Source organism: Pinus tabuliformis, chromosome 6, assembly GCF_031772625.1.
Source record: "Pinus tabuliformis cultivar Carrire ecotype Pingquan chromosome 6, CPIR1, whole genome shotgun sequence".
NCBI classification, from domain to species: Eukaryota; Viridiplantae; Streptophyta; class Pinopsida; order Pinales; family Pinaceae; genus Pinus; species Pinus tabuliformis.
Window position 1 is genome coordinate 1,510,833,959 of NC_142292.1, and position 17,794 is coordinate 1,510,851,752.

Consider the following 17,794-nt stretch of genomic DNA (forward strand, 5'->3'; position numbering starts at 1 on the left):
TAATTAAAATCATAATGGTTCCATCACAGTTTAAATTGTCTTTGCTTTTTAAGACATGCAATATTTGAATTTGACTTTATGTTTCACTGTTAATTTTTTTGCAAAAGATGCTTATGTGCTTCATGAGCTTTTTTGTCATAGTTGCTTCATGAGGTTTTTTGTCATACGTGCTTCTTTATTATAAAATTCTTTGTCCTTGAACATGGTAGTTCATATGACATTCTCTATGTTGGAATTTCTAAGTCTATCTATTAGAAATTCTTCCTATACTATCTGATTTATTTCTTCCTACTTGTTCAATTACTTAACAAGTTATTTACCATGTAAATACTGAAAATAAATACAAGTATAATATCAACACATACAGATCATCAAGTGAAAGAAACAAGCACACAAGTGACACAGTTATTTTTGGATTAATGTCCCTGGAAAAACCCAATGCGGGAAAACTGATGCAGCTATCAGAGGGTTTTATTATTAAGCAGTTTCAGAATACAATCTGGGTGCCAGAAATGGCTCACCCAACAGAGAATGCCCTCGGTAGTAGTACCTCTCAGTTGGAGACAGATATTCCGGCTAAATCACTAGAGGAACGATCCCAAGCAACTCTGCAACACTTCTGTTGCTCTACGTTAACTTGATAGGGACTACGTCACCCTATCCAGCTCTCCAGCACCAATTTGTTCCACGAAATCTCCCAGCGTCAGCCTCTCTGGCCCAATGTCAAGCCAGCGTCAGCCTCTCGTGGCTCTGCGTCAACCTCTGGAGCCTCTGCGTCTCCCACGCTGGCCCTCCTCAAGCTTTGTGCAGCTCTTGGCTGCCTCTGCGTGGCCTTTGGCTGCCCCTGCGTGGCCTCTAGCTGGCTCTGCATCAACCCTCTCCCGGCTTCTACTCTGATGCTCTCGGTACTATCTCTGCCTCTCTGCTACTATATTCATTGCCCCTTAGCTGCGACTCTGATCACTCCTTCGATTTCCTCAACAAGCCCTGCCCCAGAAAATTGAATTCTTGATCAACTCGATGTGTTCCCCAACTGACCCTCAAGCCTCTTCTTATACTTGTTGACAATTCAACGACCGAGATTAAGTCCCTAATCAACGACTAAGATTAGATCTGGCTTGATCCATGACTTTTGGACCATTTCTAACTTAGTTTTATATTAATTCACATTAATATTTTATTTTTCCTAAGTTTAGACTTAGAAACTCCATTAAAAATATTAATTATTTTAATATCTCCCAAACTGGTTAGATTCTGCCCAAACCATTTCTGAGTCTTGGAGATCTCATGTGCTTTAGCCTTTCCACCAATTTTCGTGGCTGGAGCACATCTGATGCTACCCCAAATCAACACTATGATTCAACCTTATTTCTTTTGGTTAGAATATTTAGACATGTAGATGTTAGTTAAGTTCAACTTTGGTCTAATGTGTCTATTAGGTAAAAGTGTGTTTCTTTAGTATGCGTTAGTTGCATTGTAATTTGATGGTCATGATATGTTCTAGACGTAGAGTGATCTGACGGTTCATAATCTCCTCAATACTAAATGCTATTGATCTGTGCCCTTAACATTTGATTGGTCCATGGTCTCTATTTAAAGAGTGTGGATGGTTATGCCTGATGATTGATTGTGAGAAACTCGATTATGTACAAATTTTCCTTTGCCTTAATAAAATTGCCTCATGTGGCCATGTTGGCTAGGGCCATGGAGTGTTTCCCTTATAGAGGTGTTAAAGTTTTAAACCATGTAAAAATATTAGTGTTATGATGTTTGATTTGGCTGTGTGATTGGTTACTAAAGGTGTTCATCGGGTGTGGAATATCCTGTTTTCCCAAATACTCTTGCTGCTTTATGTTTTGTTTAGTTTGACTTTGTGTAGTTAGCCAATACTTTACATTGAGCAAAGCTTGACCTTATGACACCGTTCTAATAATTTCCATGCCTAATGAAGATTGGAGTATGTTAAAATTGGCAACTAGGGCCAAACTCCATGTGGGTCATCTTATTTATGGCAGCTGATATTTTTCTTGGATCCCTCCCATTGAGAGGTATAGGATTGATCTAAAGATCATCCAATTCCGATAAGTATTCATGGAGATATGAATTTATTTGTGTTATGGGACAATTCGTCAAGGTTGGCCAGCAACCAAATAACCCCCTCATGTGCTCAATGTTTTAGTATAAAAGGAGGTGACTTGATAGTCATTTGGACACACACTTCACTCTTGATTTCTCTCCACTTGTTTTGGGTTTTAGTGGAAGAGAAGCCTAAGAGGAGGAAGCCCTAGACGCAGGAGGAAAGGGAGATCTAGCACGGTGAAGGAGGCCTAACAGCTGACTCTAACGCAGTCCTATCATGCCCTAATCTATACGCTGTTCTGGAAGGGTTTGGGACAACCCTTAGACGCAGCAAAAGGGATACCCTAACAGCAGTAAGGAGGCTCCCATTCGCTGCCCTAACCTGCCCTCATACGCTGTCTAAAGGATGCCTAGCCGCAGTCCAAGCAGGGAGATCTAAGGCCTATACACGCTGCCCTAATACGCAGTCCTATTCTGCCCTAGCCGCATGTTCTATCAAGCCCTAGCCGCAGGTCTTCATGCCTTAGCCGCAGGTCTTGTCACCATAGATAGAGACTCTTTCTCTATCCTTAAAGAGGGCTCCTCAACGCAGCAAGGAGGCTTCCATACACTGTTAAAGGAAGCCTCAAATGAGCCCTAGCTGCTGTCTTCTATACCACAGATACGTTGTCATGAGGAGACCTTAATCTGCTGTCATAATATCCACTGCTGTAAGATATATACGTTGGCTTAATGATAGGAACTAACGCTGTCCTTAACACTATGGTCGCAGTCTAGAAGGATGCATATACTACCTTCTATATGCTACTTGTATTCTGCCCTAAGTCACTACAATGGAAATCTAGCAGCCACGTCTAAAGACTATTGTTCAGCCTGGATTATGTATGGTAACAACTGTCTCTACATTGAGGGAGAAGCTGTATGTTTGAACCTGAACTATAGCCTAGCTGCAAGCCATAGCAAGCAGCTAAGGCTGGTATATGCAGCATAATAATGATGCAGCACAGTGCACAGCAAGTAGCATCATAATGATGTGATAGGTAGCGGCATGATGAAGGCAACATGGTGCAGTATGTTGCAGCAATGGGACAGCATGGTTATGATGGACATATAGCAGCAGCAGGATGATGAGGTATTGCAGCGACAGGATGATGAGGTATTGCAACATTAATTTGGGTGCAGCATAGTGCAATGAAGAGCTCAGTATAGTGCAGCAGGAGGAGACACAGTACAGTGATGGGTATAGTCATGATTAGTGAAGCATGATGAGATGTAGCATAATGACGATGGGTGCAGCATTGTGAGGAGCAGCATGATGATGAAGGAGCAGCGCAATGATCGGTGCATCATGGTGATGGAGTCACCTTGGAGAATCAGTTGAAGCAGCATGTCTTCAACCGAGTTCAGCTACCTCATGTATCATCTTCTTAGAGATGATCTATGCTCTTACTTAGATAAGTCAAAGTGTTGACTTCTGTTGTATATGTACTCTCTCTTTCTCTCTCTCTGCTGAACTATTGAAGAACATATAAGAAAGAATTGATCAAGGGTTTCCCCACATTGGAGTTTGTCCCTGGCTAGCGCCACATCTTGTGTCCTCTTGTCTTGGCTTGTCTTCTGCAATTTATGTTTATGTTCTATCTGCAATTTACTTTAATTGAGCTAAATGTGAAAATTGAAATAAATTGCTCTAAGCATAGAACATACCTAAAATTAACAGAGTAACTATTCTTCACTTCCTCCGGTGGCTGTGGTAAGAATAAACCACCAATTATGAAAGTACTAGCTTAGCTTGGATCGCGTTTATGCTTTATGTTCTCAGTTCAAGATAGGTGTAGATTAAGTCACCTAACAAGTTTCCTACTTGGAAGTATTCACACTACCTTGAGTCATGTCTACTAAAAACACCAATATTTACAGATTGTTGGTTAAAACTTAAAACTGAATTTCTATGGGATGACATCCACATGTCATTCTTGCGGTTGATAGCTTGTCATGTGTTGAGGATTAGGTGTAATAATATCTAAGACTAATAACAGGTTTATGGCAAGTGTTGCATATGCTTTCTTACACAGATTTTGATCTTGACACAGATAATATTTGGAGGTAGGTGGCGGCACCTTGTGGGAGAGCAAGAATTTTGGGAGCATATTGGAGGCGTTGACATTTGCTTGGCACCTGCTAGCTTTGGGCAAGCTAATAGTCAGGTATGTCCTAATTGAACAAAAGTGAATTGTATCACTGTATTTGTATTATATATTGTTCAAGGTACATATTTGATCTTTTTTCTCTTAAGGAAAGGCAATTATTGGGTAATGTGGCCTTTGTGTATGAATGCTCTTGTTCTTCTTCCCATTCACACAATAATATCTTGTGTTGAGGGGGTGTTTTCTTTAGCAGTGAGGATGTTGTAGGCAGATCCCTGTTATCGTGCAAATCTGCATAGGTAGATTCTCCTAGCAACTGTAGGCAAACCAACCCCAGTGATGGTTGAAACTTGGAAGCCTCTCCGTTCAGGCTGGTGCTTTTCCAGTCATAGGGGGGTGTCCCTAGTGGGTGTATGCTTCCATCTAATCAATAAATCTGCAAAAAATCTGAGGCAATCAGCACACAAAGGACCCACTCTTGGGCTGTTCGTAAACAGTCAAAAGCAAGGGTAAGTTTTAATAACAATTTAGAATGGTTGGGATCAGATCCTAGAGACAGTTGTAACAACAAATTAATGGAAAGAAGTGAAGTGAATGTGTGCCTCAGGTGAATAAAATTCTAAATAAGTGCACATAAACTATCATAACATTGGAAATCATTCTAAGCAGTGGCAACCAAAAGATTCAGGAAGCTACAACAAAGCATAATTGTACCAGATCGCATGTTACCCAAGAGATTGATTGCATAACAGTGAATCACAGGTGAAAGGCTGCCATCAATCTCCTTGCTTGCAGTGATGGTAGTGATATGAGGTTCAGAAAATTGTTGTGAAAATCGGTAGTTTTTTCCTGAAACAATTAAATGAGAGATTTTTTTCGTTTTGAAAAAATTGTATTTTTTATATGTTGCAGTTGCATGAGTTTTGGAACGGGGGAACGTTGGGAACTTGGGTATGGGTGTCTGGAAAGGCTATAGGTTCCCCAATTTACAGGAAACGGCTGATCGGGAGTGGCAATATTATATAATATAAAATTTAAAAATATAAATATATAAAAATAAAAAATATTTTTTTAATTATATAGTTTAAATTTCTTATATTTTTGACACTTTTAATATTATAATATTAAATATATTAATAATATTCATTCAATAATCAGAATTAATATTAAATCAAAATGTTCAAATATTAAAATCAATTAAAAATTTTAATTCATTATATGAATATCAAATTCAAAACTGAAAATTTGAAAATGTAAATGATTCAAGGGACACTTTTGAATTTAAGAAACATAATAAAAATGAAAGAACTCGTCATATTAATATTCATTTTGTTAGCATGCCTAATGTAGTACATGGTAAAAAAAAATGGCAAATGCCCAAAGTGGCAAAGTAATACATGGTCCAAAAATGCTCAAAGGCCAAAATATAACATTAAAGTTGAAGATGATCATAAATTGCAATCTTCGGCATCAAGACTATCCATATTGGGTTGAGCCTTGCTAGGCACTCCAATTCCATCATCACCATCATCAATACCAAGATCACCCATAATGCTATCCAAAGGTATGCCAACTAAACCTGCATTTGGTGAAGGATTATTCTCATCATCATCAATCTGAGAAGCATCCTTAACATCAACATCCCATCTTGTGGCAGGGACCTTTATATACTCAAGTCGCTTCCTTGAGCGAAGTCGAAGACTACTATGCATATAAACCAATTTCTCCGCTCTCTTAGAGGTAAGCCTATTCCTCTTAGCATAGTGAATGAAACTATAAGTGGAGCAATTCCTTTTAGCTGCCAATGAACTAGAAACCTGAGATAGCAAGTGTGAGGCAAGATTTCAAAGCTCTTGGGCTTCCCCCCCATACATTTGCGACCATCCAAAGGGATTCTTTTGTGCATAAATGTTGATGTCCACCCTTGCAGCATGAGAGAATGTGGAAGGGTTTAAGGTACCAAAATCAATAAATTGTTCCCGCATTACATTTGCTTCATTAGGCGTATAGATTTTTCTTATGGCATGAAGAAAGCTTTGTTTTACTTCTTTCATAAATGGGTAGAACTTTGTTTGGTCTCTCCATATACCACTTTGGATTAAGGGCATAAGTAGCCATGTGAAGAGAGGTATTGACTTTGATCCATCTCTTCCTTATTATCTTGTGAATTTCATTGAAGAACTCCAAAGAGGGGTTTCTGTCCCGAATGATGTGCCTTATCTTGCCTACGATGCTATCAATACATTCATAAACTTCTCCAAGGGTGGGGGAATCAAAATCTAGATACCTAATCAACTCCACAATTGGAGCTGTGAAAGAAACAACATATTTACAATAAGACCACCAATCATCATTGAGAATTTTCTCTCTGTTGATTTTTGGTAGCATCTGATGTGCTTTAAGCCTCAAAATTTGCAGGGAGGCTAGGACACATGTATTCCAAAATACCCAGAAACTTTTTTGTGCAATTCCACTCGGAGACAGTTTTATTAAGACAATTAATTATTTTTAATTGATGCCTAAATCTAAACTTAGGAAATTAAAATAATTAAAAGGTATTAATTAAACTGGGGGTGAAACTTCTAGAAGAAGATGAGGATCAAGTCTAAATGATTTGAGCCATTGATTAGAATCTAATCAGGGCTGTTGATGGATCAACGAGAGGATTATAAGAAGAGGCTTTATGGCCATTTTGAAAACACATTGAGTAAGAAATCAGAGATCAATTTTCTCAAGAGAGCAGCGCAGCAGTTGCTAGAGTGGTCATCAGGAATATTTCTTGCAGTGAGTGGCAAGGATAGTTTCCGGAGGAAGTTTTCTTGATCCGGAGAGTGCAAGGTAGAGAGGGCAGAGAGTAGTCCGAAGAGGCAGTGCAGTCCCACGCAGAGCTACGTTGTCGTAGTGCAGAGCTTTAGAGGGAGTTCGTATTTCTGATGGGGAACAATCGGGATCTAGTGCCGGACCTGAGGTGTGAGACTGGGAGGACAGAGGGCCGAAGTTTCCAACGAGAAGAAGATCTAGAGGAGGTGCAACGCAATCCCAACAGCAGTGACGCATTAGTTGCATAGGTGTGACACAGTGCTGTGCAGAGGCTCATCTCTAGTGCAGATCAGTCCCGGATTTTCCAATGCCAGGGTGAGATCATGTCACTATCTTTCTGTCCAGTTAGATCTCTGTATAGGATCAATGTTGCACAAAGTGCCCCCCCCCCGGTTCCAAGCCCCAAAGCGCGTCTCGTATGGAAGCGCCGCTTCCGAAATTTTTTCCGCTTCCTGGAAATTCGGAAGCGTGGTACGGAAGCACCGCTTCCAGGCCTCCGAAGCGCGCTTCGTATGACGCTTCGGGCGTCGGAAGCATGGTGCTTCCGTACGATTCCGAAAAAGCTTCGCCCTGTTTAGAAAATCGTTTTTTTTCATTTTTTTTTTTAAATTTTAGGTGAGTTTGCTTGTTGGGGGTGGGTCCACCTTAGGTTAGGGTGAGGAATGAAGGCAAAAAAAATATAAATATAGCAGATGCTCCCTCATGGTAATGTTAAATTCTTAAAGTAAAAGTGACATTCTCCTTTATTTTTCATTTTAATCCTTTTACTTAAATTTTTAACATTACCATGAAATGACTCAGGATGTTTGAGAGTGGTTCCAGCCTCATTGGACTTCATATGGAGAAAATAGAATTTCATATCCTATTCAAAATTCAGCAAACTTAACAGTTTTCAGGAATTCGGGATCAATGGGTTTGTGGCATTTCATTAGATTATATCAAGTATGAAGGTATGCGATTAGCATTTAATCAAGAGCACCAAGCCCTATATGTACTCTAGTGTTGGTGGTGTTAATTGTTGAACTCCTTTGTCCTGCGGCACGCCCTTAGCAAAAAATTACCTTTCAATCAAGTCAAAATCATCGATCAAGCATGTTAAGCTTTTTCTACCATATTTTAAGTCTTGAATTAGGTAGTTTGATCAAAATTGGGCAATGTTGACTAATATCCCTAGACAATCGAGGTAGAGGCAAAGGCTAGACAAGAGGAGAAGAATATAGATTCTAGATGGTTGATGCATCTAAATGGTTGGTGCTCGAATAATTAATCATTAATGTACAATGGATGTTATATCTATCTTGATTTATGCAAAAATATGCATGTTTTCATGTCTTCTACAACTAATTTGGTATTTGGGATGTTTGTTTTGAGTATAAATGTAAAAATATATATATATATATATATATATATATATATATAGCAGACGCTTCGCTTCCTAGATTTTTGGAAAATGACGCTTCCGCGTCCCCGCTTCCAAAAACGTCCTCGCCTCGTCCCCGCTTCGTGCAACATTGTATAGGATTGCTAGTTTGGGCATCCGAAGAATTGTATTAAAAAACTACTGCATAATAATACAAACCCTCAGCTGCTGTAACGATTTCCTTGCATTGGTTTTTTCTGGGACATTGGTCCAAAAGCAACGGTGTCACTTGTGTGTTTGTTATTTCTTCTTGCTCAGTTCTTGTTTCCGCATATTATTTAAGTTGTGAAGGTTGCAGTTGTATTCATTTCGATGTTTACTGTGTAATACTGTAAATAACTTGTAAGAGAATTAGCAAGTAGGAGAAGTAACATTAGATTCTGCAATAGGGATTTGGGTCACTCGATTTTCACATGGTATCAAAGCACAAGTGAAGCAAGAGAGCAGACCGAAAGAGCCTAGCGTTGAAGAGGAGGGGGATCAAAGTGCTGCATAGGCAGCAGATCAAATCCCCAGAGGGATTGCGTAGTTCAAGCCAGGGGGCAAGATTCTTGAGGAAAATATCTCTCTGAGTGAGTTGACAGAGAGGTAAGATTTCCAGTTCATGATTTGTCAGTGGCAGAGAGAGTAGTGCAGCAGCAGATCCAGCACTGAGCAGTATTCATGTGAGACACAATTTTTTGTAGTAGTTGTTGGGGCAAAAAAACGTCAGAAGAAGGAAGAAGACACCTTTTGAGGGAATTTCTTCCCCAATGAATTTCGAGCCAAGGAATTCTATTTCTTAGTTGTTGAGCAACAGTAGCGATGAGCAGATCTACTTAACTCTAGCAGGGAGTGTGTAGGCCAGCCTAGCAGTTGCGCAGAGATGGCAACTGATGGGCTGAGAGATCAACATCGATTGGACGGAGCATCCAACTATGTGATCTGGAAGGCTAGGATCTCTTGCCTTCCAGATGAGCATGATCTCAAACCCTATGTCGACAGTGTGGTAGTTGAACCTACTGATGCAGATCTGCTCAAGAAGTACAAGGCTGAAATGGTGAAGGCCAAGCGGTTGATCCTCAATGGAGTGAGGGATCACGTTGTATGTCACATTACTGGCAAAGGGACGACCAAAGAGATGTGGGTTTCCTTGGCTATGTTGTATCAACGATCTTCCGAGCAACGAAAGATGTACTTGGAGAAGAAAATGAGATCTGCAAGGATGTAGAAAGGGGAACACATGGACTCGTTCCTATTGAAGCTTCAAGAAGTCCGAGATCAGTTGGCAGCTGTAGGATCATCATCTCAACCTACAGAGATAGTGAGGTTGGCCCTAAATTTAGTCTCAGAAGAATGGCAAGTATTTGTCCAGAGTATCCGGGGCAGAGAGAAATTGTCGGATTGGGAAGGGATGTGGGTTGCTCTTCAACAGTAAGAGATGAGGCAAGACTTAGTCAAGTGCAAACTTGGTGGCATCAGCAGTAGTGGGACGAAGCCCAAGGAGGAGGAGGAGAATGCAACCCTTGCATCAAAGGGGCAGCAGGAGCAGCGAAGGCATAAGAAGGACGTCTCAAAGATCAAAAGTTTTTCAGTGTGGTGAATTTGGTCACTACGCTACATAGTGTCCTCTCAAGAAGAAGGACAACGACGAGAAACATGATCTGGAGGTTGCAACTGCAAAGGTCGAGGAGGAGTTTTGCCATGACTACCCAGATACCTCCAGGGGAGAGGTGGGGTGATCTAGTACTGTAGTTTGAAGGAACTACAGATGGGCAGGATCCTTGAGGAGTCCACCTCTTGGATCAAGACCTTGCAACAGGAGCCCATAGTCAACAATATCAGGATGGACCAGTGTTAGGTTGTGCATTCAGGTGCCAGAGTGACAAATGCAGTGGCTAGTAGTAGTCGGATACTGAGCAACGAAAAGCTAGTGTTGGCAGCAGTGCAGTTGACACAGAGCCGAGTCAGAAGCAGGGTAGAGACTTTAGTGATAGTGCAGAGGCTATGAATTTGAGGCCTAGAGCACATTTGATGCTACCCCAAATCAACACTCCCTCTTAGCGAGGAATGTGCTCTAGCAATATACTGTTGCTGCATAATGCTCTGACTATGAAGCATTATCCTCTGCGCTGCTGATGTCTGACATGCAGTCCACCAACTACTGTGTTGTTGCTGTAACTGTACTGCTGCCTTTGACGCTGCCACTGCCAATGCTACATCTGTACTACAACTCCCTCTGAATGTCTGCATCTGTGCTGCTGCTGGCACTGCCACTTCCAACTGTCCCTGCACTGCAAACGGTTGCTGCTATTGAAACAATTTTTCAACCATACCAATCTGCTCTTTGAACTGAGTGAAGTTAGCTCTTCTAAGAGCCTTTCTGAGTATATCGGCCACCTGCTCCCCTGTGGGAACATACTGTAGCTGTACTACCCCACGTTGAACACAGTCTCTGATAAAGTGATAACAAATATCTATATGTTTTGATTGATCATGAAGTACTGGATTCTTAGAGAGCTTGATACAACTCTGATTATCGCAGTAAACCTTGGTCACTTCCATCCTTTTTCTGAATAAGCTCACAAGCAATTTTCTGAGCCATATGGCTTCGCACATAGCTGTGCTGGCTGGCATATATTCTGCTTCTGCTGAACTCAGCGCTATGAGTTTTTGCTTCCTGCTGCACCAAGATATCATCTCTGATCCAACACTGAAGCAGTACCCTGAGGTACTTTTTCGGTCTATTGAATTACCTGCCCAATTTGCATCAGTGAACCCATTCAAACTGATGTCCTCCCCTTTGGAATACTTCAACCCATATCCAACTATTCCACGTACATACCTAAGAATGTGTCTTGCTGTTGCCCAATGCACCCTTTTTGGTTCCACCATGAACTGACTAAGAGTGTTGACAACAAAACAAATGTCTGGTCTAGTGTTGACTAGATACATAAGCGACCCAATGAGCTGCCTGTATAAGGTGGGATCTACTTCTTTGTCTTCTGATGCATCTATTTTCTTCCAGTTGGTGATCATGGGAGTAGCCATGGGTCGACAATCCTGCATTCTGAATCTCTTCAGAATTTCTGTAGCATACCTTCCTTGTCCAAGGAAGATCTCCCCATTCTTCTGCCAAACTTCCAACCCCAGAAAATAATGCATCAATCCCAAGTCCTTCATGTCGAATTCGGCTTCAAGATTCTTCTTGCAATCTTGGATGAGCCTGGATGACCCAGTTAGGAACAGGTCATCTACATATAGTACCAGAATAAGTGGCTCATTCTCTACCAACAAATAGTAGAGATTGGGATCAACATCACTCTTGACAAATCCCAACTGCTACAAGTAACTATCAATCCGACCATACCATGCTCTGAATGCCTGCTTGAGCTCGTACAGGGCTTTCTTTAACCTACAAACATGAGTTTTCTTCTCGTGAGTTTCGAGGCCTTTGGGTTGTTCTATATACACCTCCTCTTTTATCACTCTGTTCAAGAATGCAGTCTTGACATCCATCTGGTGAATCTCCCATCCCATTTGAGCTGCTAGGTATATAACAGATCTGATAGAGCTGTATCGAGCAACTGGGGCGAAGGTCTTTTCATAGTCTATTCCTTCTTTCCGAGCATAGCCCTTTGCCATGAAGCTTGCCTTGTACTTTTCTATGCTGTCGTCTGTAGCATACTTGATCTTGTAGATCCATCGTGATCCTACAACTGAGCTATCTTCTGGTCTAGGTACTACTTCCCAGACATCATTCGTCATGATGGAATTGTATTGTTCCAATATGGCATCCACCCATACATGGTGTTGAACAACTTCCTGAAAGCTAGAGGGTCCTTCAACCTAAGCAACCAATGCTTGGTATCTGTCTGGTTGTCTATGTTGCCTCTTCTCGGCTCTAGGTGCTCCAACAAACTCCTTTGCGTGCCTCAGTGTTTGTCATACTTCTCTGCTAGTTCTACCACTGGTGGTGGGAGGCTCAACCAACTCTTCCTCCTGATCTTGTCGTTCCATCTGTTGAGAATCATCTGTATTTCCTCCTTCCGAGGAGATACTGGTGTTGGTCATTGTACTTGATCCAGGTGTATCTCCCCCTGCCTCTCTTTCTTGCTGCCCCTGCTGCTCTTGGACTAACGGAACTTCTCGTGACTGATCTTTTGCAGGTATCTCATGAGATTTCCTGAAATCTCTACCTTCCATGAACTTTGCATCCCGTCTTACTACAATCTTCCTGCTGCCAGGAATGTCGATTCTATATGCCTTTGAGGTCTCGCTGTACCCTACGAAATACCCTTTTTCTGCAGTCTCATCCAGTTTACTGCGCTTCTCGTCTAGAATGTGACAATAAGCCACGCTTGTGAATATCCTGAGATGACTGACTTCCAACTTCTTCCCTGTGAAAACTCCTTTGGGCGTTCTCTTCCCCAATGATCTATGAGGATTTCTATTCTGGATATACACTGATGTGCTGCAAGCTTCTACCCATAGATACCTAGGTAGATCTTGATCAAACAACATAGCTTTGGCTTCCCCAACAATTGTTTTGTGTTGATTTGGGGTAGCATCGGATGTGCTCTAGCCACGGAATTTGGTGGAGAGGTTGGGGCACATGAGATCTCCAATACCCACAAAGGGTTTCGACAAATTCTAAACAGACGAGGAGGTATTAAAATAATTAATATTTTTAATGGAGTCCCTAAGTCTAAACTTAGGGAAAATAAAATATTAATGTGTATTAATATGAATCTGTGTTAGAGTGCTCCAAAAGACATGGATCAAGCCAGATCTAATCTTAGCCATTGATTAGGGACTTAATCTCTGCTGTTGAGATGTCAAAAGGAAAAGTATAAGAGGAGGCTTGAGGGTCACTTGGAGAACACACCAGAGTGATCAGTCATTCTATTCTCTAGAGCGGGGTTTGCTAAGAGAGATAGAATTAGTGATCGGAAGAGTAGCTGAGGGGCATTGAGTAAGAGAAACAGAGAAGGTAGAGAGTGTGCCGGGAGAGCAGCGCAACAGCCAAGGAGAGTGACGCAGAGCCAACAAGGGCTGACAGAGGGCCACGCCGAGGCAGCCAAGTGCTGCGCAGAGCACCAGAGGGGCCAACATAGCTGACGCAGAGGCTCCCAGAGCTGACGTAGGGCCTTATGGGGCTGACGTAGGCCAAGGAAGGCTGACGTAGGGCCAACGCTAGGCTAGGAGAGGCTGACACAATCCAGATTGGGCAGACGCTAGGGTTTTTGGGGCAGATTGGTGTTGAGTAGCTGCCAGAAGGATTATCTGAGGTTTCAGCCAGTAGATTTATCAGAAACTGAGAGGTATTACTGCAAAGGAAATTCTCTATTGAGTAGGCCAGTTTTGGCATCCAGATTGTACCTTGATATTGCTTAATAAGAAAACCTTTAGATAGTTGCACTGGTTTTCTCGCATTGGGTTTTTCCAGGGACATTGGTCCAAAAATAATGGTGTCATGTGGTGTGTTTGTTCTTGTTTCTTTTAGTTGCTGATCTGTAATTTGTTGAGCATGCGCTGGTGTTTATTTTCAGTATTTACTTTGTAAATAACTTGTTAAAGAAAAATAACAATTAGGTAGGAATAAATTAGAAAAAGTGCATGAAGGGTTTCTAAACTAGTAAACTTAGAAACTTCAACATGGTATCAGGGCGTGATTGCAGCTCACAGGAAGACTAAAAGACATCAGCCGAGTGGAGTAATAGCAATAGAAAATAGTTGTCTCGAGGTGACAAAAGCTGTTTCTAGCAGCGCAAAAGCCAAGAAGTGTGACGTAGAGCCAGCCAGAGCCATGCAGAAGAAGCCAGGAGCTGCGCAGAGCCTCAGAGAGGCCAGCGTTGCTGACGTAGAGGGCCAGAGGGCTGATGCAGGGCATCCCAGGGCTGATGCAGACCCATCTGGGGTGACGCAGAGCCAGCGTGAGGCAGAGAGGGGCTGACGCAGTTCACAGAGAGGCAGTTGTTGGAGTCTAGAAGGCTGCAGAAATATTGCAGAGTGGAGCTGGTGAGGTACTGTAGTCAGAACAGTACCTGACAGAGCAGGGCCAAAGGAGTTGTTACCGAGGGTTTCTAGCCGAGGAACCTGGATCAGCAGTGTAGTTGCACAAGACGATCAGAGTAGGGGGCATCTCAACATGTGGTAGAAGGATTTACAGGAGGGAAATCAGGAGGGAGTCCAGAAGATAACTTCCAGACGGGAAGTAGAGACACAGAGGAGTCGAACAGAGAACTTCTAGGAGGGAAATAAAGGAGTGTTATGACACTACACGGGGTAAGAGACTAGGATAGACTAGACGGAACATCAACTTTGCAGTCTGGAAGGCCAAAATCTTATCATTGCTTGACAGGAATCGTGTCAAGAACTTCGCCTTGAAGGTTATAGCTATCCCAGTCAACCCCAATGATAACAATAAGTACGAAGAGGTGATGGCGAGGGCCAAGTGCATTATCCTTGACGGGGTCAAGGATCATGTGGTACCACATATAGCGGAGAAGGAAATGACAGTTGAGATGTGGGAGGTTATCAAGAACCTATACTAGCATACTTCTGTGCAGAGAAGAATCCTGCTCGAGAACCAGATGAGGTCGTATCAGATGAAGAAGGGTCAATCGATTGACACCTTCCTTGGAGGACTGAATGAGATTCGAGACCAGTTGACTGCTATAGGAGCGACATTGGATCAGGGGCTTATGGTGAGGACAACCCTGAAGATTGTCTCAGAAGATTGGGAAGTGTTTGTCCAAAGTATCTTGGGCAGAGGGACTCTCCCACCTTGGGACGAGATATGGGCAACTCTTCGCCAGGAAGAGATCAGACGAAAGTCAAAGACAGGTAGCAGCAGCAAAGTGATCAAGGTCAAGCAGGAGGAGGATGATGTGGCCCTAACATCTGAGGGAAAGCAGGAGAAGCGAAAGAAGAAAGATCTCTCCAAGATCAAGTGCTTCCACTGTGGGGAGATGGGTCATTATGCGACCCAGTTCCCAAGGAAGAAGAGTAAGGGAGAGTCTTCTGAGACTAAGGCAGCGCCAACACGGGCAACGAAGGAAGTTTTGACAGATGATGACTGTGCCATGAGTGCACACATGCCATTTGAGCAGAAGTGGGGAGACATCGAGCTGTAGTTAGGCGGACTACAGGGGACGAGGGGCAGGAATCAGGATCCTTGAGGTACCTAGTCTCTTGGATTAGAAATTGCTACGGGAGCCTCGACAAGGAGTAGCAAGACTGGCTGAGTGGGTAGAGACGGATGCGGATGGAGCGGCAAAGAGAGCTACAGTGCAAGAGTCCCGAGACAACGCAGAGTTAGCAGGCTGCAGCCGTGCAAGAGGCACAGGAGTGTTGCACCAGTGCAGGAAGGCACAAAGAGGTATGCAACGGTGTGAGATGTAGGGAGTTGTTGCAGTAGCGCAGAGGTCAGAGAGGGAGCACTTGTCAGCGGCAGAGGGAGCTTCAGCATCAGAGGGTGTTTCTAACCCAATAGGGAGGTCAATTGGGAGATCAGTTACTTACTTCTCGGTAATTGAGTTGCAGTGCAACAGTGGGCAGTGCGATGCAGCATGATGAGAGGAAGTGCAGTGCGGATGCAGTGTTGGGAGAAAGGACCAGTGGCAGCACGGATGCAGAGGGAGATGTCATACAGATGCAACAATGGTAGTGGCAGAACCATGGGCAGCAGTACAGGAGGCAGCAGTGTAGAGGATGTTGGGCAGGAAGGCCTAACATCAGCTTAGGTACCAATGCCAGATGATCAGAGTAATACTCAGTGAGGAGTATTGCTAGAGCACAGTCCTCGCTAAGAGGGAGTGTTGATTTGGGGTAGCATCGGATGTGCTCTAGCCACAAAATTTGGTGGAGAGGTTGGGGCACATGAGATCTCCAATACCCAGAAAGGGTTTGGGCAGATTCTAAACAGATCAGGAGATATTAAAATAATTAATATTTTTAATGGAGTCCCTAAGTCTAAACTTAGGGAAAATAAAATATTAATGTGTATTAATATGAATTTGTGTTAGAGTGGTCCAAAAGACATGGATCAAGCTAGATCTAATCTTAGTCGTTGATTAGGGACTTAATCTCGGTCGTTGAGATGTCAACAGGAAAAGTATAAGAGGAGGCTTGAGGGTCACTTGGAAAACACACCAGAGTGATCAGTCATTCTATTCTCTAGAGCGGGGTTTGCTAAGAGAGATAGAATCAGTGATCGGGAGAGCAACTGAGGGGCATTGAGTACAGAGAAACAGAGAAGGCAGAGAGTGTGCTGGGAGAGCAGCGCAACAACCAAGGAGAGTGACGCAGAGCCAGCGAGGGCTCACGCAGGGCCACGCAAAGGTAGCCAATTGCTGCGCCGAGCTAGCAAGGGCTCACGCAGAGCTAGCAAGGGCTCACGCAGAGGGGCCAGCGTAGCTGACGCAGAGGCTCCCAGAGCTGACGCAGGGCCTCCTAGGGCTGATGCAGGCCAAGGAAGGCTGACGCAGGGCCAACGCACGGCTAGGAGAAGCTGACGCAGTCCAAATTGGGTAGACGCTGGGGTTTTTGGGGCAAATTGGTGCTGAGTAGCTGCTGGAAAGATTATCCGAGGTTTTAGCTAGTAGATTTGTCAGAAACTGAGAGGTATTACTGCCAAGGAAATTCTTTGTTTGGTAGGCCAGTTTCGACATCCAGATTGTACTCTGATATTGCTTAATAAGAAAACCCTCAGATAGCTGCACTGGATTTCCCACATTGGGTTTTTTCGGGGACATTGGTTCAAAAATAATGGTGTCATGTGGTGTGTTTGTTCTTGTTTCTTTTAGTTGCCGATCTGTATTTGTTGAGCATGCACTGGTGTTTATTTTTAGTATTTACTTTGTAAATAACTTGTTAAAGAAAAATAACAAGTAGGTAGGAATAAATTAGAAAAAGTGCATGAAGGGTTTTTAAACTAGGTAAACTTAGAAACTTCAACATTTTGTTCTTCCATTCTGCTCCGGATTATATGGAGTTGTCCACTCTCTTTTGATGCCCTCCTTTGCGCAGAAATATGTGAAGTCTTTGTTTGTATATTCTCCACCATTATCTGAACGCAATACCTTTATTTTTTTCCCTGTCATATTTTCAACAATAGCCTTAAGCTCTCGGAAACGATCAAAGACCTCATCCTTGGTCTTTAAGAAATAGATCTAGGTTTTTCTTGAGTGATCATCGATAAAGGTGACGAAGTATTCGCCACTACTAAGAGCCCTTGTGGACATAGGACCATAGATATCTGAGTGTATTAATCCTAATACACACTCTGCTCTATTGTTACTTCTGGAAAAAACTGCTTTAGCGTACTTTCCTAGCACACATCCTC

At 42.7% G+C, this 17,794-nt stretch overlaps 1 protein-coding gene across 4 annotated transcripts in view; it reads left to right on the forward strand.

Moving 5' to 3' along the window:
- The window catches only part of LOC149264395 (S-adenosyl-L-methionine-dependent methyltransferases superfamily protein), a 287,352-nt gene that overhangs the window by 187,425 nt on the left and 82,133 nt on the right, over positions 1 to 17,794 (forward strand). For 3 of the 4 annotated variants that reach the window (XM_089428059.1, XM_089428055.1, XM_089428064.1), the window contains one exon: positions 4,173 to 4,286. The exons of the other annotated variant lie outside the window; for it this stretch is intronic. In XM_089428059.1, coding sequence (XP_089284185.1) covers positions 4,173 to 4,286 — 114 coding nt within the window. The remainder of the gene's footprint in view (positions 1 to 4,172; positions 4,287 to 17,794) is intronic. 4 annotated transcript variants of the gene reach the window in all.